Genomic DNA, 23,011 nt, shown 5'->3' on the forward strand with positions numbered 1-23,011 from the left:
TGGCTTCCTGGGAGACACTGCCTGGTGCTATGATTGGAGGAACACACAAGAACCCTGCATAGAAATTTTCTCTGGACCAACTTTGCTATCAATTGATCACCTTGTTGCGTTATGTCCCACTTTCCTAAAAATAGCTGAGCAGAAGTCAACATGATGAAACAGGAGTTTCTTAGCATATGTTGGATGGGTAACAAACAGACAAATGAGCAAGGGTTGGCAGAATGGGAGAAATATGAGATGCTTTTCCTTTGGTGTTTTGTAACATTTGATTCTGAAAGCTTATGTATAACAGATTTTTTTGGGGGGGATTTTGATATAGGGTTTCTCTTTGTAACAGTCTTAGCTGGCCTGGCACTAGCTATTGTAGACCAAGTTGGCCTTGAACTCACAGAGATCTGCCTGCCTCTGCCTCCGGGGTGCTGGGATTAAAAGCATGTACCATCACCGCCCAGCTAAATATCTGGATATTTTCTAATGTATTATTTATATATTTATGTATGTCTGTCTGTCTGTATGTATGTATGTATTATGTCTACTGTGTTCTGCCTGCATGTATGCCTGCAGGCCAGAAGAGGGCACAAGGTCTGATTACAGGTGGTTGTGAGCCACCATGTGCTTGCTGGGAATTGAACTTAAGGACCACTGGAAGAGAAGCCAATGCTCTTAACTGCTGACCCATCTCTCTTGAACCCACACATTTCTTTTAAATTCTCTCTGTTTTCTTTTCTCAAAAGATGGAGATTTGATGTTCCAACAAGTGCCCATGGTGGAGGTGGATGGGATGAAGCTGGTGCAGACCAGAGCCATTCTCAACTACTTTTCCAGCAAATACAACCTCTATGGGAAGGACATGAAGGAGAGAGCCCTGTACAGTATATTTTTGATACCAATGGATATCATGAGAAGGATTTAAGTCCTCACTGAATGATCAGATCAATGACAAGGGGGTCATGGCCACCAGTAGGGTTTGCCTTGGTATTTATACTGGGTTGAAGTACAGCAGAGTCCTATGGAGATGAGGGACAAGTAACGTTATAGTGGGTCCTGGTGACCATATTCTGAGACACAACATAGGGATAGAGGCTTGAGAACTCTCATCAAGAAAGAACAACACTGGAGGTATCACAGTACTGACTTCAAAATGTGCTACACAGTGATGGCCTCCAAGCTAGTATGGGACTGGCATGAAACCAGACGCAGTGCAATAGAATGGAATTGAGATCCCAGGTGTATATGAGTGGGTATCTACTCGACTGCTTTGCGACAGACGCAAACACCTACTCTTGAGTCATGGCTATCTACATGCATGGGGGTGAAATTAGACCTATATATGCCACACTTGGCCTAGATGTTATGCGTTACAGAAAATAACCCCAAAAGAATAAAAGACATATATTCAAAGCATGAAACTATAAAGTGACTGAGAGAACTTGTAACATTTAAAGAATGCAGACTCTGTGGTAGGAAAGGAACCAAGGAGCATCTGAATTCTCCCAGGGACTGGCGAGCTCTCAGGTTTTACTGCTGATACCCACACCCTGTTCACAGAATAAACCAAAGCAGATGAGGGAATCCATTTGTAGTATCGTTGGTAGATGTATGATTCCTACCAAAGTCTCTCCTCATAGTGACTCTGGAGAAGTCCCCATAGCTCCTAGGTATACTTGGCCACATGTACAACAAAGGTTTTAGGCACATGTGTTCGTTACAGATTTCTCTAAGAAACTAAACCTGCAAGTAAAGTCATAGCTAATGTCTGACACAGCCCTAGAGGAAGGGGCAGGAGGTGGGGGTGGTATCTATCGATACTCTGTTCTCTAAGATTTTCAAACTGAAAAATGTCAGGCAGGATGTGGTGGACAGTTGTGTTTTCTTGTCTTTCAGGATTGACATGTATTCAGAAGGTTTAGCAGATTTGAATGAGATTTATATTCTCTACCCATTAGACCCACCTGGGGTCAAAGAAGCAAATATTGCCCTGATGAAAGAGAAAGCAACAAACCGTTACTTTCCTGCCTTTGAAAAGGTTTGCAGAAGCTGTTTGTACTTCAAGACCAATAATACTGGTGGGGACGTGATACCATATACCTGTAAGCCCAGCACTCATCAGGCTGAGACAGGAGAACTTGGGCTAAGCTGTTGAACAGCATGCTATAGAGGAATGGCATTACAAAAGACTTTAAGGGCTCTTTATAAAGAGTTTAGAGTAGTGGTTCTCAAACTTCCTAAGGCGTGGTACCTTTCATACAGTTCTTGATGTTGTGGTGACCCCCAGCCATAGAATTATTTCTGTTGCTACTCTTATTTTGCTATTGTTATGAACTGTAACAATAAATATCTGATATGTGACCCCAAAGGACTCTCATAGGTTTAGAACTTGTACTAGAGTGTGGTCGAGCTATTGCCAAATAGAAAAAAGTCATACACTGTGAGTTGTGCAACCACTGCTATGTTTGAACTATTCTGGAGACTGAAAAGGAGATCAAAGTGCTGGCAGATGCAGTTGCAGATGAAAGCCTGATTCCTGTTTCATGGGGACCCAACCTCTAGAAGCGTCCTCACCGAGCCAATGGGTTAAGGAACCCTCCGCATCCTTTTATAAGGGAGTTGGTGCCATTCTTCAGGGTCTCCTGCTTAGTTACTTATTTGAACCTCAGTGCCCTAGTCTACTAAGAGAACGATGCTTAGAGTTAGGGTCTCAACAGGAGGAAGCAGGGGCCCCATTCTGGCTCTGTGTGTTCAGGATGTCTTCTCTTGAATTCTCCAGGTGTTAAAGAGCCATGGACAGGACTACCTCGTTGGCAACAAGCTGAGCAAGGCTGATATTCACCTGGTTGAAATGATCTACAACATGGAAGAGCTGGATCCCAACATTATTGCCAACTTCCCCCTGCTTCAGGTGAGCTGTCTTATACTTCCCTGCCAGGGATCTGATGTTTAGGCTCAGACAGGTAGCATGTGATCTCTAACCTTCTTCAAACCTGCATACTTATCCCTTGGATTCAAAAATGAACTTACAGGCATTTGCTCTAAGGCTTTCAGATAATCTTGTTCTGTAAGAAAAGCAATTGGATGCTATCCCAGAGGACTCAGCAGCTCTGCTCCATCCACCCTCTTATCCCATCGACATCTTTATTTTCTTGGTCTCTGGTATGTTCAGCATCCTAGGTGGGACTTTGTCTTTGCAGAGTTCATCAGATCTCTCTCCGTCTGATCGCAGCTTTCACCCCTACTTGTCAAATATTGATTTCCCTCTGGTATAGACACCCACACATGTGCATGCACACACCTGCACATATAAAACGCATTGACATCCATGTATTTAAATCTAGTTTCCGCATGTGATTGAGACATGTTCTTTTGTCCTCTTCAGTCTAGTTTGTTTTGTTTAACACAGCAATCTCCAGTTCCATTCATTCTCCTTCAAATGTCATAATTTCATCTGTTAAGGATGAACAAAAGTCCACTGTAACTGTCCCACATTGTAGTTTTGTATATATTGAATCGACTTTGCATCTCCGGAAAGGAACAGAGTGTATGATCTTAATGTGTTCTTAAATTAGATTTGGATTTGACATTTGAAAAAATATAGCTCCAGAATATTTCTATGTTTCACTAAGACTTCGCTACAGGACATGACAAACCTGTCACCACCTTTACTCCCACACTGCCCACAAAGAGCTAGTGATCTCGAATGCCATGAAGTAGTACGAACAGTTTCAAGGAGTGGAACCTTGAGTGGCAAAGAACACTTTCTATTTAAAGTATAAAAATGTTTACATATAAATAAAGGTAGGGAAGGAGAGAGAGAGAGAGGGAGGGAGGGAGGGAGGGAGGGAGGGAGGGAAGGAGGAACGGCAAACAAATGGACAATGATGGTTTCAGATTTTAAAGACGACTCACATTTCATGTCATACATCTGATTTTAGCTAGCTTAGATAGAAATAGGCTAGCTATCTTACAAAATATTCACCGCAGTAGACTATGTGCACCTGTTCCAATCCCTGGTGCACCCCTTAACTTCCAGCTCAATTACTTCCCAACCTGTTGGGTCTAACTACAGAGGGACATAGATATTCCCTTTGATCCAGTGTTGGTTATGAAACTGCTATGTCTGTCCATTGGATCAGTAGTTGAGACAGTCCATCTGCCAGACCATTAATAAAATCAAACAACCTACCGATACATGTGTGGAGGGACTGTGGGATTCATTTTTTTCAGATGCTCATGCATTTTACAAACACCTCCAATGCACCCATTCACAGATTCATAGCCAATGTAATTCCTGTCGTCAGGCCTCGTGGTGGGCTGTACCAGCAAAATGGTGTGGGAATCACACCAAATGCTTTGTTGTAGCCACATCAACATTTATAGACAATTTCTTTGTCTGTGTCTATTGACAAATTGTTTATTGAGAAATAGGAGCTGTGGGCAGTTTCTTCATTCATTTGCTTGTTTCATTTTTGGCGTTGTCCTTAATCTAGTTTTGATATGTGTATAGCACTATAAATAAAAATACCCCCCTTCGATATCTGAGAAATCAGTTCTCAGATGGTGAGATTATTTTGGGGAAGTGTAAGAGGTGTGGCCTTGCTGGAGGGAAGTATGTCACCGGGGAGTGCCCTTTGGGCATTTATAATCCCACCCCACCATCCAGTTGCTCTGTCTCTTTATTCTTGGGGTTGCAGCATCCTGCTTTGGTTTCCATGCCTAGCGCCTGGTGCTTGCCTCCCTCCATGATAGACTTCTATGGTCTGGAACCACAACCTGAAATAAACTCTTTCCCCTATAAGCTGTTTTGATCATGGTGTTTTATCCCGGCAGGAGAGGAGTGCCTACTACAGGAGAGCAATACTGACTGAGGTTATAGAATCCATGTTGTAATGTCCGTCACCTTCTATTTCTATCATTTTGTGAAGCATTAGTGTTAAGTCATCTTTAAAGGTTTGGTAGGATTCAGCAGTCATATTAATGCAGTCCTGGAATTGCTTTGTAGGGAGATTCTGAAATACCTTCGTTTTTGAGGATTGTTTAAGTGGCTTACATTCTTTGATTTGATTTTTGTCAGATACACGTCTAGTTATTCATCTATGGAATATCTTTTCAAAATGTTCTTAATGATCATTGTAATTTCCTTCTAATCCATTATACTATCCCTGTTTTCATCTCAAATGCTCTTGATTTGGGGCTTCTCTTTACCTTTTTGTTAGATTTGTTGAAGTTTTTAATTGTGTTCATAATTTTTAAACCAACTCTTTATGTGGTAGAGTCTATGTGTATTGCTTATTTATTTTGTGTTCTGTGATGGGATTTCAAATACCTCAGAAAGCCTCAAACCCACTGTGTAGCTAGAGATAGCCTTCAACTTCACACCCTCCTACCATCACCTTCCCAGTGCTAGGATTACAGGTACGTGCTGGAGCACCTCATTTGTTCAGTGTTGGGGATTGAATCCCGAGTTTTGTCCTGCTAAACAAGCATTGCCAACTAACCTAAATCCTCAGTCTGTGTATTTATTATTCTCTTAATTTGGATTTCATTCATTTATGCTGTGATATTTATTGCTTCCTACTGATTTGAACTTGGCTTGCTCTTGTCTTTTAAAACCTGAGGTACACCATTAGGTTATTTATTTGAGAACTCTCCGACTGGCTAATGTAAACACTGGTAGCAGTAACTTTCCTCCTAAAGCTGTCTTGGCTCTGTTGCAAAGGTTCTGTTCAGTTGTGTTTTCATTAGCCTGTGATTTGAGAAATTTGGCAATATCTTCCCTGGTATCTTTTTTGTTTGTTTTGTTTAGTTTTGTTTGTTGCTGTTTTTTCAGACATGGTTTCTCTGTAGCTTTGGAGCCTGTCTTGCAACTAATTCTTGTAGACTAGACTGGCCTCGAACTCAGAGAGATCCGCCTGCCTCTGCCTCCTGAGTGCTGGGATTTAAGGCTCATGCCACCACTGCCTGGCTCCCCCCTGTTATCTTTCATGACACTCTTCATTCAAGGGTGTATCATTAGTCCCCATGTATCTACTTACTTTCTTCAATTTCTCCTGTGGGATTACCATATCAGATGACACAGTAAGCTATTTTTTATTTGTTAATAATTATTCATTATTTCCTGTTCTTGGTTCTTGCTCAGCTTCCCCATACTCCACTGAGATAATATATGACAGACTGGTTTTCTTCCTTGCAGTCTTACAGAGTCATGAACTACAAGGGTAGAGTTTAAGGAAGACTGTAAGGGTGACAGAACTCAGCAAATCTTGACAAATTTTCATACAAAGTGTTAGTAAGCTTCATGTAAAGTGTTCTGCCTCTTCATCTTATTTTCCTTGCCGTTGCCTATCTGTAGCTGAAACACTCAAGTTGGTGGAGGAACTGTGCTACAAGCTGCCTTTATCTTTGGGCTCCTCCGTGAGGCTTTGGTTTTTGGTTTTGTTGCTGTTGTTGTTAATTTGTTTTGTTTTGTTTCTGCAGGCTCTGAAAACCCGAATCAGTGCCATGCCCACCATAAAGAAGTTTCTGCAGCCTGGCAGCAAGAGGCAGCCTCCTGTTGACGAGAAAATCGTACTAAAAATAAGGAAGATTTTCAAGTTGTAATAAAGAGAAATGGACCCTGCGCTACACCTCTATGCCGATCCTGAAGACTCTGAGACAATGAGCTCTCTCAAGTATGCGTATTAGTGAAACAGTGGGCTCCAGGACACAGTTTAATGAAATCTCTCTTTTTAGAATATACTGTGGCATTGTTTTTATAATTTTCTGACTCAACTCCTTCCTGTAATAAAATTAATACAAAAATGAAAAGTATGTGCTTGTTTTATAGTTCCAGCATCTTTCATATCATCTATCAAAGAGTCAAGTTTAGAAATGTCACTTGATGTTCTTAGGTTAACAGAGTCACAGCTGTGATTCTAGAGTAGTGCCCCAAGTGACAATGTTTTTTTTTCTTCTTAGAAACTTATTTTATTTTTAGTCTTGCTTGTTTATTTATTCATTTGTTTTGAGACAGTGCCTCGCTTTGTAACCTTTGCGATACTGGAACTCGCTATGTACACCAGACTGACCACAAACTCACAGAGAAATGCCCCTCTCTGCCTCCAGAGTACTGGGATTAAGGGTGTGTGTCACAATACCTGTCGTGGAAGACTTAGTTTTAATAATAAAAATTTTAGTTTTTATTAGCTATTTCTCTGAAAACCCTTCAGTTATATTTGGTCATCTAAGAGGATTAGAGTTTGGTTTTATTTGTATGTTTGTTCATAAGTTATTTACTTTGATTTATGTGTGTGAATGTTATACCTACATGCATACAACAACAAAAACCCCCAACACAGCATCTGTTGCTTATTTGACTATCATTATTAGGCAGCTTTGCTCAGAGTGCAACACCTGAACTCACAGGGCACCTTTGTTTTTTCAGTTTCTAGCTCTCCTTTCGAATATTGGCCCAAGACCTATGACTGCTTTCCCTGACACTGGGCATTTTCTCTTTGTTTCTGAGGAGAGAGTCATATGCCTAACTCACACCACAGATGCTTGTAGACCTGCCTTCTGAGCCAGTCTGCCTTCCTGACCTCTAACTCTGAAATTCAGCATGACTTCTTTCCTCTCCCTCCTCTTGCAGTTTCTGAGCGTTCTGATTGCCTGTCCTGTTGTTTTTCTCAAACTCTAGTTTCAGCTATTCATTTATTTATTTGTCGTGGGGGATGGGTAGGCGGGTGTGTGGTGGTCCAAGGACCCTCTGAGTCAGTTCTCTACTTCTAGAATGTAAGTCTCTAAGATCAAACTCAAGCTCTCAGGCTTGGCAACAGGAGCACTTACCTGCTGAGTCATCTCACAGACCCTCGGTTTTAAAATTCTTTAACTATGAGTCTACGACCCAGAAAAATGAGACCCCCGCATCCCCTGATAACAATGGTCAAACCTCTTCATGCCTTCTTTTTCCAATGTAAGGCTTATTTATGTCTGTGGGCTGGGGGAAGTTACCTTTTTCCAACTTAAATCCTGGCCAAATACCAAACACAGTTCCCACCACCCCACCTCCACCCACCATAGTAAGCACAGACTCTTAAACTAAATAAAGGAAACTCGTAAATATTATCAAGGGTTTATTCTGCTGAAGTACGTGTGACACCACACACACACACACACACACACACACACACACACCTGAGGGGGGCGGTATGCATGTGTGCTCCTAATCTGGAAACAGTTAGAATAGTGCTCCTAATCTGGAAACAGTTAGAATATGTGCTTAACATGCTCAAGTAGCTGGATTAAATACTCAACAAGAAAAAATGGATTCTTTAGTGAGACAGTGTTTCACAGTGTGCTCCTAGAAAGAAAAGAGCAGCAAGAACAAATCCCAGTATGCCCAGAGTTTAACGTCTGAAGACTTTCTTCATTACAGATAATTTCTCATTGATGACTCCCATAGAAACCACCAGGTATCCCTCTGTGGGAGTAATTTATCAAACAAACAAGTCTTTTTTAGCCCCGAGTCTGACTCATCTATCTGTCTGTCTGTCTACCTATCTATTATCTATCTACCTATGTATGTATGTTCTATCTATCTATCTATCTATCTATCTATCTATCTACCCATCTATCACCAATGTATCCTAAAGCCTTATGTTCTGCAGCCTCCAGGAACCTCATATCTCTCACTACTCCCTGGGACGTGAATCCTCGGGAATGAATCTTCCTGGGACAGTGTGATTTTTTCCAAGTGTCAGGAAATGGTAACTACTGAGATGATATTATCAAAGTGAAAATAAATGCAGGATGATGGAAAGAAGAGCAAAACCACTTTCTAAAGGTTTTTATACATGGGGTGAATTGCTACACAAAAATCACTACCAGTGACTTGCACAAGCCGACAGAACTGCCTAGTTGCAGACCTATCATAGTCCCTGTTGCCTTGAGCTGGATTCTGGCATAGGCTTAGTAAACACACATCCACCTGGAGTTGTCCGGTTCCTGCTTATCTTTCTCCTAAGAACGAGAAGCAGCTGTGTTAACATCCTTTCTAACAAAACCCTCAGTTCTCATTAATGTTGGCGGCTGACACGGGTTTCCAAACCAAGCCAGTGTCACTTGAGAATCCATCCGACCCTGGAACAAACCTGCTTTTGTGTCTGTGACTTCTTGATTTAAGGAGCTAATTTCAGAGTGGAAATTTTGTATCTGCCTTTGTTCCCAAGGCCAGTTGCCACCCAGAGGCAGCTTAAACGTAGCTGAGATTATCTATAGTATTTAGTGGTCAACCTTGAAGAGTAAAATATTAACCCTTTATTTTTGCAGAGTTAGAATGACTTAACGTTTTTTCTTTCTAATTGCAAATGGAGACCACGGGCCACCCCCCTCCCCAGCCTCGTACGCTGTGGGTGTGGCTTCTCCCTAACGGGACACCTCCCCCTTCTCTCAGAAGAACTAGCTCTAAGTTATAAACAAAAGCGCTTGGGTCTCTTTCCTGCTTTGGGAGCAGAGAATTTTCCAGCGAGGTAAGTACTGGCAGAATCGTTTTCCCTACAGGTCCTGCACATCCTGCCTTTTAGCTGCTAAGAAAACTACTTTAGCTTCACGTCCTACATAAGGGAAGGAGCGGTTTACACTCACGCCGTGCTTTCTTGTGCACGTGCCTAGAAAGGCAAAAAGTCCTTCATCCCGTTTGCTTGACAACAGATTTCCAGAAATGTTAAAAAAGAAGATTATAGAAAATGAGGAAATGGGAGTCTAATAGTCTGAGAAATTTTATTATCCTTATTACCGGCCCTTAGATTTCTGTGACTCCCTCACAAGAACTGGCTAGGCACGGTGGACTGAAGCCTTGTTCCTACACTTGGGCATCAGGGAGGATGCCAGAGGAATCTGGAAAACACTGGCCGCCAAGTTACAGACCCGGGTTTCGTCTCCGAGGAAATGGGCCTCATTCCCCAGAGCTTCCCACAGAGTGGGAAGGACGAGGACAGGGCCTGCGGTAACGCTTGACCTTTTTTTTTTTTTTAATTAGAAAATGTTTAATTTATTCTTTAATAATTTCATATGCGTATGTAACCCGACCTGGTCATATGCATCCATTCCTCCCCCACCCCAACCCCGTCCCCACATTCCTATCCCTCTTTTATATCTTTTTGGTTTGGTTGGGTGAATGATCCACTAAGTTTAAGCAGAAAGCCCCGCGTGGGTGGCCTGCCCTCTTTGAGCCCCTCCCCCTTTAGGACACTTGGCAGACTTAGTCGTGGGCAGGACCTTCGCTGGCAGCGCAGCAGTTGTGACTTCATGAGAGCCACTTCCGTGTTATGCTCCGAAGACAGCGATGCATGACTCTGGGCTCTCTGGTCTTTCTTTCTTTCTTTCTTTCTTTCTTTCTTTCTTTCTTTCTTTCTTTCTTTCTTTCTTTCTTTTTTTCCTTCTTTGAAGGCTTTTAAGCATGGGAAATTTTTCACCTAACCGTGGGGTTTTCTCTGTTGTGGGAGATACTTTGTTTCTTTTGCTATTGGGGTTTGGCAAAGTTTGGAGCTCCTAGGGTTTAGGAGAATTTAAATAAACAAAGTTTTGATCCCTTGCTTGCTTAATGGCTTAGGAAATTCGGGATCTGGGGAGCCGTTTTCCCTAAACCCTAACCTTTATCTTAATCTACGTCTCCTAGTCTCATTATGAGACCACATAGAGCATAGCATTTCACAATAATCGCTGCCCTCTGCATGTGCAGTTTAGATTCGTCTTTAAAGGGTTTGTTGTATTTATTTGTGTGTGAGCGTGCCTGTGACTGTGGGTGGGAGCCCAGAAGAATGCGTTAGATCCCTCCAAGCTGGAGCTGGAGGTGTTTTGGGGAACCCCTGTCTCATTATGTGGGTGCTGGCGTTCAAAGCTGGTCCTCTGCAAGAGCTGCAAGTGCTCCGCAGAGCCATCTCTCTGGGACTCCTTTATTAGTTTTTAAAGGAAAGCAACAGCCAGGGACTTAGAAAACAAGGGCAGAGAACGTGATGGGTTGATGAAAGTAAATGGGCCATCACCTGCAATCTGAGAATAACAGTCCTGTGGTGTGTGCGCCCAGCCTGATGTGCGTGTCTGCAGGGCACAATCGAAATATGGACTTCATGTGGATTTCACAGGAAATGCCAATATTCAAGTGAGGACAAAGTAGAAACTGTCTCTTCTCTTTGTAAAAAAAAAATGTAATCAAAGCAAAACTCTGATTATTAGCTAACTAGCTAGGCTGTAGTCAATTGGCTGATTGGTTGCCTACGTGTAGTCAGTTACTTCACTTAGTATGATGCTGCCTTTGTTACTTTTGCTATTAGATCACATCGTCGGAGCTGTCAGAACTTTGTAGTAGTACCCTTATGCTTTATTTGTGTGTGTTTGCTACCAATGTGTGTAAGTGTAGGCACGCATGAGCCACCACCCATGTGTACGCAGAGGACGTCTTTGGGTAGTTTGTTCTGACCTTTCACCATAGGAACCTAGGGCAGAACGCTGGTGTTCCAGCTTGCTGGCCAAGCAGTTGTACCAACTAAGCCCTCTCAGGGGCCTTTACTTTGCTCTTTCTCTTCCTCCCGTTCACCTTTCCAGTCCTCCTCCATCTGCTCATCAACTTCCCTGTGTTCTCTTTCTGTTACTATGCCTTTCTCCTTCCTCTTTCTGCTCCTTCAATATTGAGAGTCCAAAGAGGAGCTGCAGAAAGGTTGCTACTGGAGGCCATGGTGGGGGGCCTGCTGGGCAGGGGAGGCGGGTTTACTGCATTCCACCATTATCAGTAAAGCAAGCCCAGAGCCTGCCAGCTTACTTCTGATTGGTTCCTTACCACTTGGAGGGTACTTGTCAGTTTCTTCCCAATAATTAGGGCAGGGTCAGTCCAGTTTGGGGGCTCAGCACATCCTGCTAAGTCAGGGGCTTACATCTACTGGGGCTTTGCTGCAGCCAATCTGCCAAAACCAGGGAGCAATCAAAGCAAGGGCTGGGTGAGCGGCTAGACCCTTCAGCTTCAAAACTAGAGCTTGTCAGGGCCCTTGCAGCTCAGTATATAGGGAGTCATGAGACAGAAGTAGCTAAAGGAGGAAAGGATGCTTACATTTGACCTGGTATGTAAGCCACCAAGCCGAGTCAGTATTGCCTTGGGGTCACTGCCAATAGAAGAAAGAATGTGACTTATGTCTTAGGTAGGAAAATCACAGACTCTCAGACAGACCTTGTGGGCGAAAAAAATCACAGTAATTTGGAGTTGCACAGGGTAAACCAGAATTCAAAGAACCTCTGGTGCCTCTGGAGGGCACAGTATGCTGATTACTCTGTGTGTGTGTGTGTGTGTGTGTGTGTGTGTGTGTGTGTGTGTGTGTGTGTAAATACTCAGGTGTGAGTGCAGGCACCCATGGCGGTCAGAAGAGGTTTACTAGATCCCAGGGAACTGCAGTTACAAGCAGTTGTAGGTGGGCCACCTGATATGGGAACTATTTTCTGGTCTTCTGTAAGACCAGCAAGAACTCTCAACTGCGGACCCAGATCTCAAACTTTTCAAGCAGGTTTGTTAGATACCGGCGAGGGGCAACAACAATCTAAGGATAAGAAGCCTGACCTCTGAGGGGTAAGAAAAGTGCCGGATGATGCTGACCCTGCAGGCAGAATCCTCCCTCCCTCCAAAAGGCTGGGGCTTTATTTTCATGCTGGCAGATGTCACCCATCTCCGACAAGCTATGGCAATGATGACTTCTGAATGGAAAACTACAGCCACTTCCGGGCACATTCTGTTCTCTCACATGGACACGAGTCCCGTAGTCAGGAGTAGATTTAAACCTCGTTAGTGCAGAAATGGGATCAGGTGGGCGTGTCACTCTCTGTCCGTCATCATTGCTTGATACATAAGAAATGACCCACGGGGTTGTAGAAGGGAAATGGCTTTGGGCTTTTAAGAAAGACTAGTAGATTACATGTAAACTAGAGGTGTGTGTGTGTGTGTGTAAGACTGGACAACCCAACACTCCAAAAGTGTGGTTTGCTTTCAAGTGTGCACCTTATGCATGCTTGCCTGAGTCCGCTACTGACTTTGCCCTTTGTGTTTGCATCTTGCACACAGCTTGCCTGAGCCTGCTTCCCATCTGGCCTGGTCTCAGTCTGAGGTGCTTTCTGACTCCCTTCTGTATGCCATTCTCTCTCTTGGGCAGCTCAGAACAGAGCCGTGGTTCTCGGCCTGAAGGGAAATGACTGGCAGGCGCTGCACCAAGAGAACAGTGGACAAAGGCTGTAGACATTTTGGGCTGTCATAAAGAGTGTTGGGAGAGACTACAATATAATACCGGTGGTTGCTTAGTTAATATCCTGCAGTGATGGGCATAGACTCCTGAAACAAAGATTACCTCCTTGGCCCAGGAAGTCAGTCGAGTGGGGGCACTGCAGGAAAGAACAAGCTGCATGAACCCTTATAGCTACTACCAGTGAGGGGTGCTTTTTTGATCTTGCACCCAGCCATAGGTGCCTTGTAGCAACATGAATGGAACCCAGATTGTTTACCTTTAACATACAAGACACACTCTTGAGATTTCCTATGATTTTAAAACATGAATGCTACTTAGAATCTATGGTGTATTTTCCAGTTCACTAATAAAGAATGATGTGGAGCTTGCAAACTATGTGTACGGGGAAATTCCAAGATGTTAGTGTCAAATAAAGTGCATGTGAAAATGTAAGGTTTTCCGCATCATTTAATCTGTAGAGACGCCAGTGTCTCTTCTAATAATTAAGAGGATGGAAATGACAAGCTGCCCGTTCCTCACCAGACACTAGACAAACCAGTCATGTTCCTCTCAATATAAAGCTACCGTAGGAACTGCCCTTCTCCTAGGTTGTGAAGTAAAACTCAGTGTAGACGTGGGAAATCTAGCTGCGGTGGAAAAAGAATCCCCTCCCGCAGTGGGAAGAGTTAGGTTTTCGCTCCAGCCAGAGTGAAGCTGAGCTAGACCTTCCAAACAAAGCCACACAGAAGCCAAAAGGCTAGGGAGAGACCTTGTTCTGGCCCCTTCCCCTTGTCAGTGATGTCTCCAGGTTTCAAGGCTTGCCAGATCCCAGGCTCCTCCGCTGTGGGCTTGAGGCTGCTCAGTTTACATCCTCCAAGAGAGGGCTTGGGAGTAGTTTGGTGCAATTTCAAGGTGGCGGTCCTTGGAGGGTGAGAATTTGAATCAAAAGTCTGACCGGGATTCCTAGAAGCCTTGAGGAGATAGTTCTTCTGTACTAATTTTTCTTCTTCAACAGTACAGTTTTTCGTACTATTTTATTATTAACCATAATTCCAAGGTGCATTTAGCTTCTGTACATTCACTCATTCCTTCATTTATTTGTACTTAGTGACTCCGAGGAGCTACTACCATGGCGGGAAAGCCCCTATTCCATTATGATGAGGCCCGGGGTAGAATGGAGTCTGTCCGGTGGCTCTTGGCTGCAGCTGGAGTAGAGGTAAGGTTTGCATCCTCACATGGAACTAAAACTGACTGTGTCAGATGTTTTCCTCACATCAGTCAGGAGGTGTTTCCTATTGCAAAACCCCTAAGAACTGTGCCCTGGGGTTAAGGCATACCTTTAACCCCAGCAGTCTAGGTAGGAGGATTGCAAGTTCAATGTAGGCCTTGCTCTAGAATGTGACCCTTCGGAATAAAAACAGACTCGTACCTTAAATTAGGATTATCCAGTTTTAAAGACACACATGAACAGATATAACATTACAAACCTTGAGACTGTTTTCTTCACACAGCACAGACAGTCAACAACTGCAAGGCCTTAGTCAAAACATGTATACCACGTTTGCATGGAGACAGAGTGGGAAAGAAAACCCTAACTGCACAGGCATGTGATTTTCTTTTATTTATAAATTTTTTATATAATAATGTTTATAATAAAAAATAAAAATAAACAAGTGTTTGTTGGTATTTTACTCTTTTGGACCCTGCAGACGTTTTGGGGGCCCATCATCCAGCTCCCAAATAAATCACACACAGAGTCTTATTCTTAGTTATGAATGCCTGGCCTCAGCTTGGCTTGTATCTTTCTAGCTTTTTTAAGTCATCCCAGTTTTGGTCTTGGCACTTTTATCTTTCTCTGTTCTTGTATACCTTTTTTTTTCCTTCCTACTCCATTTCTGGCTGGTTGGCTGGCCCTTAATGTCCTCCTCTCCTTCTTTTCTTCTTCCTTGCTGCCTCCCTTCCTCATTTCTCCTTCTCTTTATCGTCTCTGCCTGCCAGCCCTGCCTATCCTTGCTCCTGCCTCTCTATTGGCCAATCAGATCCTTATTAGGACCATCAGGTGTTTTAGACAGGCAAAGAATCACAGCTTTACAGAGTTACACAAATGCAGCACAAACAGAAGTCACACAGCTTAAAATAATATTCCCCAACAAACAAGAAGTTGTTCATGCTATTTATATGAGAATTAGAATTATGAATATTGAATATTTGAGTAATTATTGTTTCTGATATGATCATGTCTTTAAGGGAGGTTTGTCCTCTGAAAGAGTTCTTGCACTGAAAGAGTTCTTGCACTGTAGAGAACACATTGAAGTAGAGACAAAATACATTGTATCTGATGTTTGGATTGTGTATTTTGAGAGAACTCTGTCACAAAAAAAAAAAAAAGGAAAGAAAAGAAAGTGTCTATATATAACTACATGTTTGCCCACCCTGAAGAAGCAGGAAGAAGCAGTCTATTGCTTCTTCCTGGAGCCTTGTTTCCCTGACCCCGAAGATTGCACTTCACCCTTGTTCCTGGCATGCCTGGGACTTCAGCTTGATTCTTTCTGATTCTTTCCAGAGAAAGCATTCTACAGGTATAGATGGAGTGCCTGTCCACCCTGTGTTCTTTCCATGAGGAATCTGCTTTCCTACTACTCAGATGTCCGCCTTACAGTTCAGCCTCTGCAGCAATGAGTTCTAGCCAGAAGGGGGAAGTAGAAGCCATGAACTAAGTATCAAGGCCTCCTCTTGTCTACCTCAGCTGAGCTCAGGCTGCCTTGGATTCTTGCTCAGACCTTCTGGGTCTTCTGGGCCCAAAGGCTGATCATGATAGGCCCATCCCTCCCCCATCCCCACCATAACCACCAAACTCACCAACCCATCCAAACTTGGTGACCCCTTCCAATGACCGCTCATCTCCTATGTCCCCTATGTGTTTCCTGAGTGAAGGTTTGGCTAATTGGTGACATTCAGCACCTCACTGTCTGTAACCTAATGCAGTGTGACAGTGTCTATCCACAGTTAAGCATTCCACCAAGAGGCCAGCGATGAAAATATTCCTGTCTATCACTACTTAGAATTATAATAAATCATGACAGCCTTTGCAGCCAGAATTATATGTGATGTGGGCCAAGCCCTATACTGTGTATTCTGAAAACTCTCAGCTCAACTGGGTGCAGTGGCAGGTGCTTAAGGCCCCAGCCACTCAGAGGTTGAAGTATTAGAATTGCTTGAGCCTAGCTGAGCAACATAGTGAGACCTGTCTTACATTAAAAAATAAAATAAAATAATAGATGAACAGAAAACACTCTTCATATTATAAATGAAGGAACAAATTCTGTGAGATCTTAAATGATTGTGCTCAAATCGCAAAGCTATTTATGAGTTATAGCCTAGATCATGAATCATATGAGCATCAAAATGCAGAAATACTCATAACTGTTTCTGACTCTATTTTTGAAAGATTCTACTAACTCAAATATAATAATTCAAATATTATATTATAATATGATATAAGTATAAAAGGTATAAAGGCATTTGAGGTTTTTATTTTATTTGTGTGGATGTATGTCTGAACCACAAGCATGACTGTTGCTCTTGAAGGCCAGAAGAGGGCATCAGATACCAGAACTAGAGTTACAGACAGTTGTGAACCATCATATGGGTGCTGTAAATTGAACTGGGATCATCTGGAAGAGCGCTAAACCACTAAGCCATCTCATTAACTCCCTAACTGAGGGTTTTTATACAGTTTGCAGTGTCTCCAAGGCTGGCCATGAACTTATCATCCTCCCGCCTCAATTCTAGAATGGAACCATTGCGTAGGCATTTGCCACCCATATCTGGCCAAATTGATTGCATTTGTAGCAAATACTGGCTAATCCTCAGAGCATGGGATCTGTCTCTGACAGTTTGTCATGGCGGCCTTTCATACTAAAGTGATTGTTCTCAGGATAAGCTTTAATTTCTAGAGGCAGATAAAGAGCAGAGAAGATGGCCACCAATATTCAGTTGCTTTAAGAAATAAGGAAATGAAAACAGTGTGAGGAAAGAGCAAGGCAGCATTAGAATTCAGGTACATCATCTGTCTAGAGTACACACACACCTGAATATTTCTAAGTGGTTCGAACGGCTTCGTGAGTTATTACCCATAGCAAAATGAATTATAGGTCATATAACTGTACTGAGAGTGAGATTTAACAATGACTTCAAGGCCAGAAAAAACACAAAAAATGTAGTGTTATAATGAACCTGTGCCGTCATCAGAACCATATTGTTTTTCACATTTTTTATTTTGTTCATGTGTTTTTACGTGTGTGCATACACATGCTACAGATGCACAGGTAGAGGCTGGAGAATAAAGTGTAGGTGCTTGTTCTATTCTTCGACCTCGTGAGCCACAAGGGTCAAACTTAGGTTATCAGACATGGCAGCAACTGCCATTACCAGCTAAGCCATCTTGCCAACCTTGGTTAACATTCTTTAGAAACGTGCAACCCACCACAGAAGATCACGAAAGTCATGATCCATTTACTGTTTTCCTGTGAGCACTATGGACCTTTCTTTAAAATGAGAATTCTCCCATGAATTTCAGGAGAGGAAATTCTAGTTAATACCGTACTGTGTGAAGAACAAGACTCATGTCACCCACAGAAATCGTGTAAATTATAAACTAGGTCGTATAGAGACTGTCCTGGTTTGTTTTCTGTTGCCATGATAATACACTGACTAAGTTCTGGAGAAATGGCCCAGTGGTTAAGAGCATTAGCTGCTCTTCAAGAGAATCCAGGTTTGATTCCTAATACTGTATCTGTATCTGCATTTCTAGATGATCTGATGCCCTCTTCTGGTCTTTGAAGATACAGACATGCAAGTGATATATAGATTCAAGCAAAACACCTATACATAGCTTTTTTAACTTAAAAATAAAGCACTGGCCAAGACCTGCTTTGGGTGAAAAGGTCTATTTGGCTTACATATCAAAACGAATTATTTAAAGGAAGCTGAGACAAAAACTCAGGCAACCCCCCAGGATGAGTGCTGCACTGGCTTGTATAGCTAGCTTACTTTTGTAGTTCAGACATGCCTGCCTAGGAATAGCACCACCGATGGTGGGCTGCCCTAATCAATTAGCAATGAAGGAAATACTGTACAGACATGTCCATGAACCAGTCTGATCAAGGAGAACCCTCAGTTGAGATTCCCTCAGGTAACTCTGGGCTGTGTCAGCTCGACAGCTAAAGCTAACTATGACAGGGACCGTTGGTCCATGTCACATCTTGTGCTGCAGACCCAATGATCTCACCTGAAGATGCAGACTCAGTGATCTTACAACTTCGCCATGGGAAGACCTGTGCCGTCTTTCCCTTAGTGTGAACTCCCTCCCAGATTGTGAAGTTGCCATAGTTCTTGGTGTGGAGTGGAGTGGAAGCGAAACGATCTTTGGGATGAGCAGTTACTCGCTGTGGGTTGTGCTCTCTTGACAGCTCAGAAGAGCTTTCCAAATGCTTATAAGGAGATTTTTGCACATACTGCCATCCCCCAAAGTGTTGAGAATGCATGCAAGTTAAGAAGCCTATGAGACTAAAGAAAAACTTACAACCCCTTGCTGTTTTTGCTTTCTAGTATGAAGAGAAATTTATACACACCAATGAAGACTTGGAGAAGTTAAGAAGTGGTAAGTCCAAGATCCTGGAAGACCACAGACAGGGATGCCTTACAGATGTGTTAGACTCCAGATCATGTGGGTGTGTTTATAAGATAGTTCCCAGGGATGCCAGAGGGGAGAGAGTAGGAAAAATATGAAGGAGAAGGGTTCTTAGGGCAGATTTGAGACTTAATGGTAAAAAAGACTTACTTAATGGTAATAAGGGCGAGGCCTATGAGTATTTGCTAATGAAACATCCCCAGTGCCTCCCCTGACTTTCCCCCTTCTTCTCCAGTTTTCTTGAGCCAGAGAGCTCAGGGTTTCAGGCTGCTGACTTGCTGCTTTAGGGAAGAGAAAAGATGCAAGCACAGCACTCACCTTGAGTTCTTCAGTCTGGTCGCTTGACTAGTTGACTCCCTGCTAGTCCTTAAGGCTGTACAGTGAAAAGGTTCTGAAGTGCTGGACTCTCAGACTAGAGTGTGAGAAGGTAAAGAAACAGGAATGGGTAGCAGTCATGGGGCCGGGCACTCCTGGCTTCCTGGGAGACACTGCCTGGTGCTATGATTGGAGGAACACACAAGAGCCCTGCATAGAAATCGTTCTCTGGACCAATCTTGCTATCAGTTGATCACCTTATTGCATTCTGTCCCACTTTCCTAAAAATAGCTACAAGCAGAAGTCAACATAAAGAAACAGAAATTCCTTAGCATTTGTATGGACAGGTAACAGACAGACATGAATGAGCAAGGGTTGGGAGAGTGGGAGAAATATGAGATGCTTTTCCTTTTGTGTTTTGTAACTTTTGATTCTGAAAGCTTATGTATAACACACAGAGTTTCTCTGTGTAACAGTCCTAGCTGGCCTGCCACTAGCTCTTGTAGACCAGGTTGGCCTTGAACTCACAGAGCTCTTCCTGCCTCTGACTCCCGAGTGCTGGGATTAAAAGCGCCAAGCTAAAAATCTAGATATTTTCTAAACCTTGCTTTATCTATCTATCTATCTATCTATCTATCTATCTATCTATCTATCTATCTATCTATCTCTCTATCTATTTATTATGTCTACTGTGTTCTGCCTGCATGATTGCCTGCAGGCCAGAAGAGGGCACAAGATCTGATTACAGGTGGTTGTGAGCCACCATGTGGTTGCTGGGAATTGAACTTAAGGACTTATGGAAGAAAAGCCAATGTTCTTAACTGCTGACCCATCTCTCCAGAACCCATAGATTTTTTTTCTTAAATCTCTCTTTCTGTTTTCTTTTCTCAAAAGATGGAGTTCTGATGTTCCAACAAGTGCCCATGGTCGAGGTGGATGGGATGAAGCTGGTGCAGACCAGAGCCATTCTCAACTACTTTTCCAGCAAATACAACCTCTATGGGAAGGACATGAAGGAGAGAGCCCTGTACAGTATATTTCTATTTTGATACCAATGGAGATCATGAGAAGGATTTAAGTCCTCATTGAATAATCAGATCAACAGCAGGGGTCATGGTAGGCTTGCCTTGGTATTTATACTGGAGTAATATACCAAGTATTTATACTCCAAGCGAGTATGGGACTGGCATGAAACCAGACGCAGTGCAATAGAATGGAATTGAGATCCCAGGTGCATATGAGTGGGTATCTACTCGACTGCTTTGCGACAGACGCAAACACCTACTCTTGAGTCATGGCTATCTACATGCATGGGGGTGAAATTAGACCTATATATGCCACACTTGGCCTAGATGTTATGCGTTACAGAAAATAGCCCCAAAAGAATAAAAGCCATATATTCAAAGCTTGAAACTATAAAGTGACTGAGAGAACTTGTAACATTTAAAGAATGCAGACTCTGTGGTAGGAAAGGAACCAAGGAGCATCTGAGTTCTCCCAGGGACTGGCGAGCTCTCAGGTTTTACTGCTGATACCCACACCCTGTTCACAGAATAAACCAAAGCAGATGAGGGAATCCATTTGTAGTATTGTTGGTAGATGCATGAGTCCTACCAAGGTCAGAGAGAAGGGACTCTGGAGAAGTCCCCAAAGCTCCTAGGTATACCTGGCCACATGATGTACAAAAAGGTTTTAGGCACGTATGTTCCTTACAGATTTCTCTAAGAAATTAAAACTATAAATAAAAGTCATAACTAATATCTGAAACAGCCCGAGAGGAAGGGACAGGAGGTGGGGGTGGTATTTACCTATGCTCTGTTCTCTAAGATTTTCAAACTGAAAAATGTCAGGCAGGATGTGGTGGACAGTTGTGGTGTTCTTGTCTTTCAGGATTGACATGTATTCAGAAGGTTTAGCAGACTTGAATGAGATTTTTATTCTCTACCCATTTGACCCACCTGGGGTCAAAGAAGCAAATATTGCCCTGATGAAAGAGAAAGCAACAAACCGTTACTTTCCTGCCTTTGAAAAGGTTTGCAGAAGCTGTTTGTACTTCAAGACCAATAATACTGGTGGGGACGTGATACCATATACCTGTAAGCCCAACACTCAACAGGCTGAGACAGGAGAACTTGGGCTAAGCTGTTGAACAGCATGCTATAGAGGAATGGCATTACAAAAGACTTTCAGGGCTCTTTAAAAAGAGTTTAGAGTAGTGGTTCTCAACCTTCCTAAGGCGTGGACCCTTTAATACAGTTATTGATGTTGTGGTGACCCCCAGCCATAGAATTATTTCTGTTGCTACTCTTATTGTGCTATTGTTATGAACTGTAACAATAAATATCTGATATGTGACCCCAAAACTTGTACTAGAGTGTGGTCTAGCTATTGCCACACCAAAAAAGTCATACACTGTGAGTTGTGCAACCACTGCTATGTTTGAACTATTCTGGAGACTGGAAAGGAGATCAAAGTGCTGGCAGATGCAGTGCAGATGAAAGCCTGGTTTCTGTTTCATGGGGAGCCAACCTCTAGAAGCACCCTCACCGAGCCAATGGGTTAAGGAACCCTCCGCATCCTTTTATAAGGGAGTTGGTGCCATTCTTCAGGGTCTCCTGCTTAGTTACTAATTTGAACCGCTGAGCTCCTGTCTACTAACAGAATGATGCTTAGAGTTAGGGTCTCAATAGGAGGAAGAAACGGGCCCCATTCTGGCTCTGTGTGTTCAGGATGCCTTCTCTTGAATTCTCCAGGTGTTAAAGAGCCACGGACAGGACTACCTCGTTGGCAACAAGCTGAGCAAGGCTGATATTCACCTGGTTGAAATGATCTACAACATGGAAGAGCTGGATCCCAACATTATAGCCAACTTCCCCCTGCTTCAGGTGAGCTGTCTTATACTTCCCTGCCAGGGATCTGATGTTTAGGCTCAGACAGGTAGCATGTGATCTCTAACCTTCTTCAAGCCTGCATACTTATCCCTTCGACTCAAAAATGAATGTATAGGCATTTGCTCTAAGGCTTTCAGATAATCTTGTTCTGCAAGAAAAGCAATTGGATGCTATCCCAGAGGACTCAGCAGCTCTGCTCCATCCACCCTCTTATCCCATCGACATCTTTATTTTCTTGGTCTCTGGTATGTTCAGCATCCTAGGTGGGACTTTGTCTTTGCAGAGTTCATCAGATCTCTCTCCGTCTGATCGCAGCTTTCACCCCTACTTGTCAAATATCGATTTCCCTCTTGTATAGACACCCACACATGTGCATGCACACACCTGCACATCAAAACTGTCTTTATCTCAGTGTAAAAGTTTGGTTATTATTGACACTTGATTGGTGTAATGTTTATATTCTTTTTTTCTTTTCAAAGAAATGGGTTCCATTAGGACTGTCCCATCCCCTCTCCTGCATCTGACTAGAACCCCTTACCACCTGAAATAATTCCACTTTTGCATTCCTTAATATATTCCACTACTCTCATTTATCCTCTCCTTTAGTTATTTATTCATTCATTCATTCATTCATTCATTCATTTTTAGTTTTAGGGATTCTGTTTTATTTTTTTCCTTTTTTGGTCTTTCGGGACAAGATACACTCCTGGCTGTCCTGGAACTCACCTGGTATATCAGACTGGCCTCAAACTCTCTGAGATTGGCCTGCCTCTACCTCCCAAGTGCTGGGATGAAAGGCATATGCCATCATTGCTCAGCCAAATAGATGTAAAGTTTTTTTTTGTTTTGTTTTGGTTTGGTTTGGGTTTTTTTTTTTTTTTTTT

General features: G+C 42.8%; 2 protein-coding genes across 4 annotated transcripts in view; both read left to right on the forward strand.

Moving 5' to 3' along the window:
- Positions 1-23,011, forward strand: part of LOC126496940 (glutathione S-transferase A6) — a 38,368-nt gene that overhangs the window by 8,445 nt on the left and 6,912 nt on the right. Inside the window, exons 1-6 of one of the 3 annotated variants that reach the window (XM_050134653.1) lie at positions 9,371-9,500; positions 14,338-14,445; positions 18,840-18,891; positions 20,131-20,263; positions 21,127-21,268; positions 21,990-22,121. In XM_050134653.1, the coding sequence (XP_049990610.1) occupies positions 14,359-14,445; positions 18,840-18,891; positions 20,131-20,263; positions 21,127-21,268; positions 21,990-22,121 (546 nt within the window). In that variant the 5' untranslated portion in view covers positions 9,371-9,500; positions 14,338-14,358. Of the gene's footprint in view, positions 1-9,370; positions 9,501-14,337; positions 14,446-15,792; positions 15,809-18,839; positions 18,892-20,130; positions 20,264-21,126; positions 21,269-21,989; positions 22,122-23,011 lie in introns of those variants that run through there. The other 2 variants (XM_050134655.1, XM_050134654.1) reach the window with 2 other exon arrangements.
- On the forward strand, positions 713-6,801 carry LOC126496941 (glutathione S-transferase A6-like). Its single transcript, XM_050134656.1, has 4 exons — positions 713-867; positions 1,885-2,026; positions 2,768-2,899; positions 6,472-6,801. The coding sequence occupies exons 1-4, from the start codon at positions 746-748 to the stop codon at positions 6,592-6,594; spliced, it is 519 nt and encodes a 172-aa protein (XP_049990613.1). The 5' UTR covers positions 713-745; the 3' UTR covers positions 6,595-6,801.

This window comes from Alexandromys fortis, unplaced genomic scaffold, assembly GCF_014885135.2.
Source record: "Alexandromys fortis isolate MF-2015 unplaced genomic scaffold, M_Fortis_MF-2015_v1.1 scaffold_20, whole genome shotgun sequence".
NCBI lineage: Eukaryota > Metazoa > Chordata > Mammalia > Rodentia > Cricetidae > Alexandromys > Alexandromys fortis.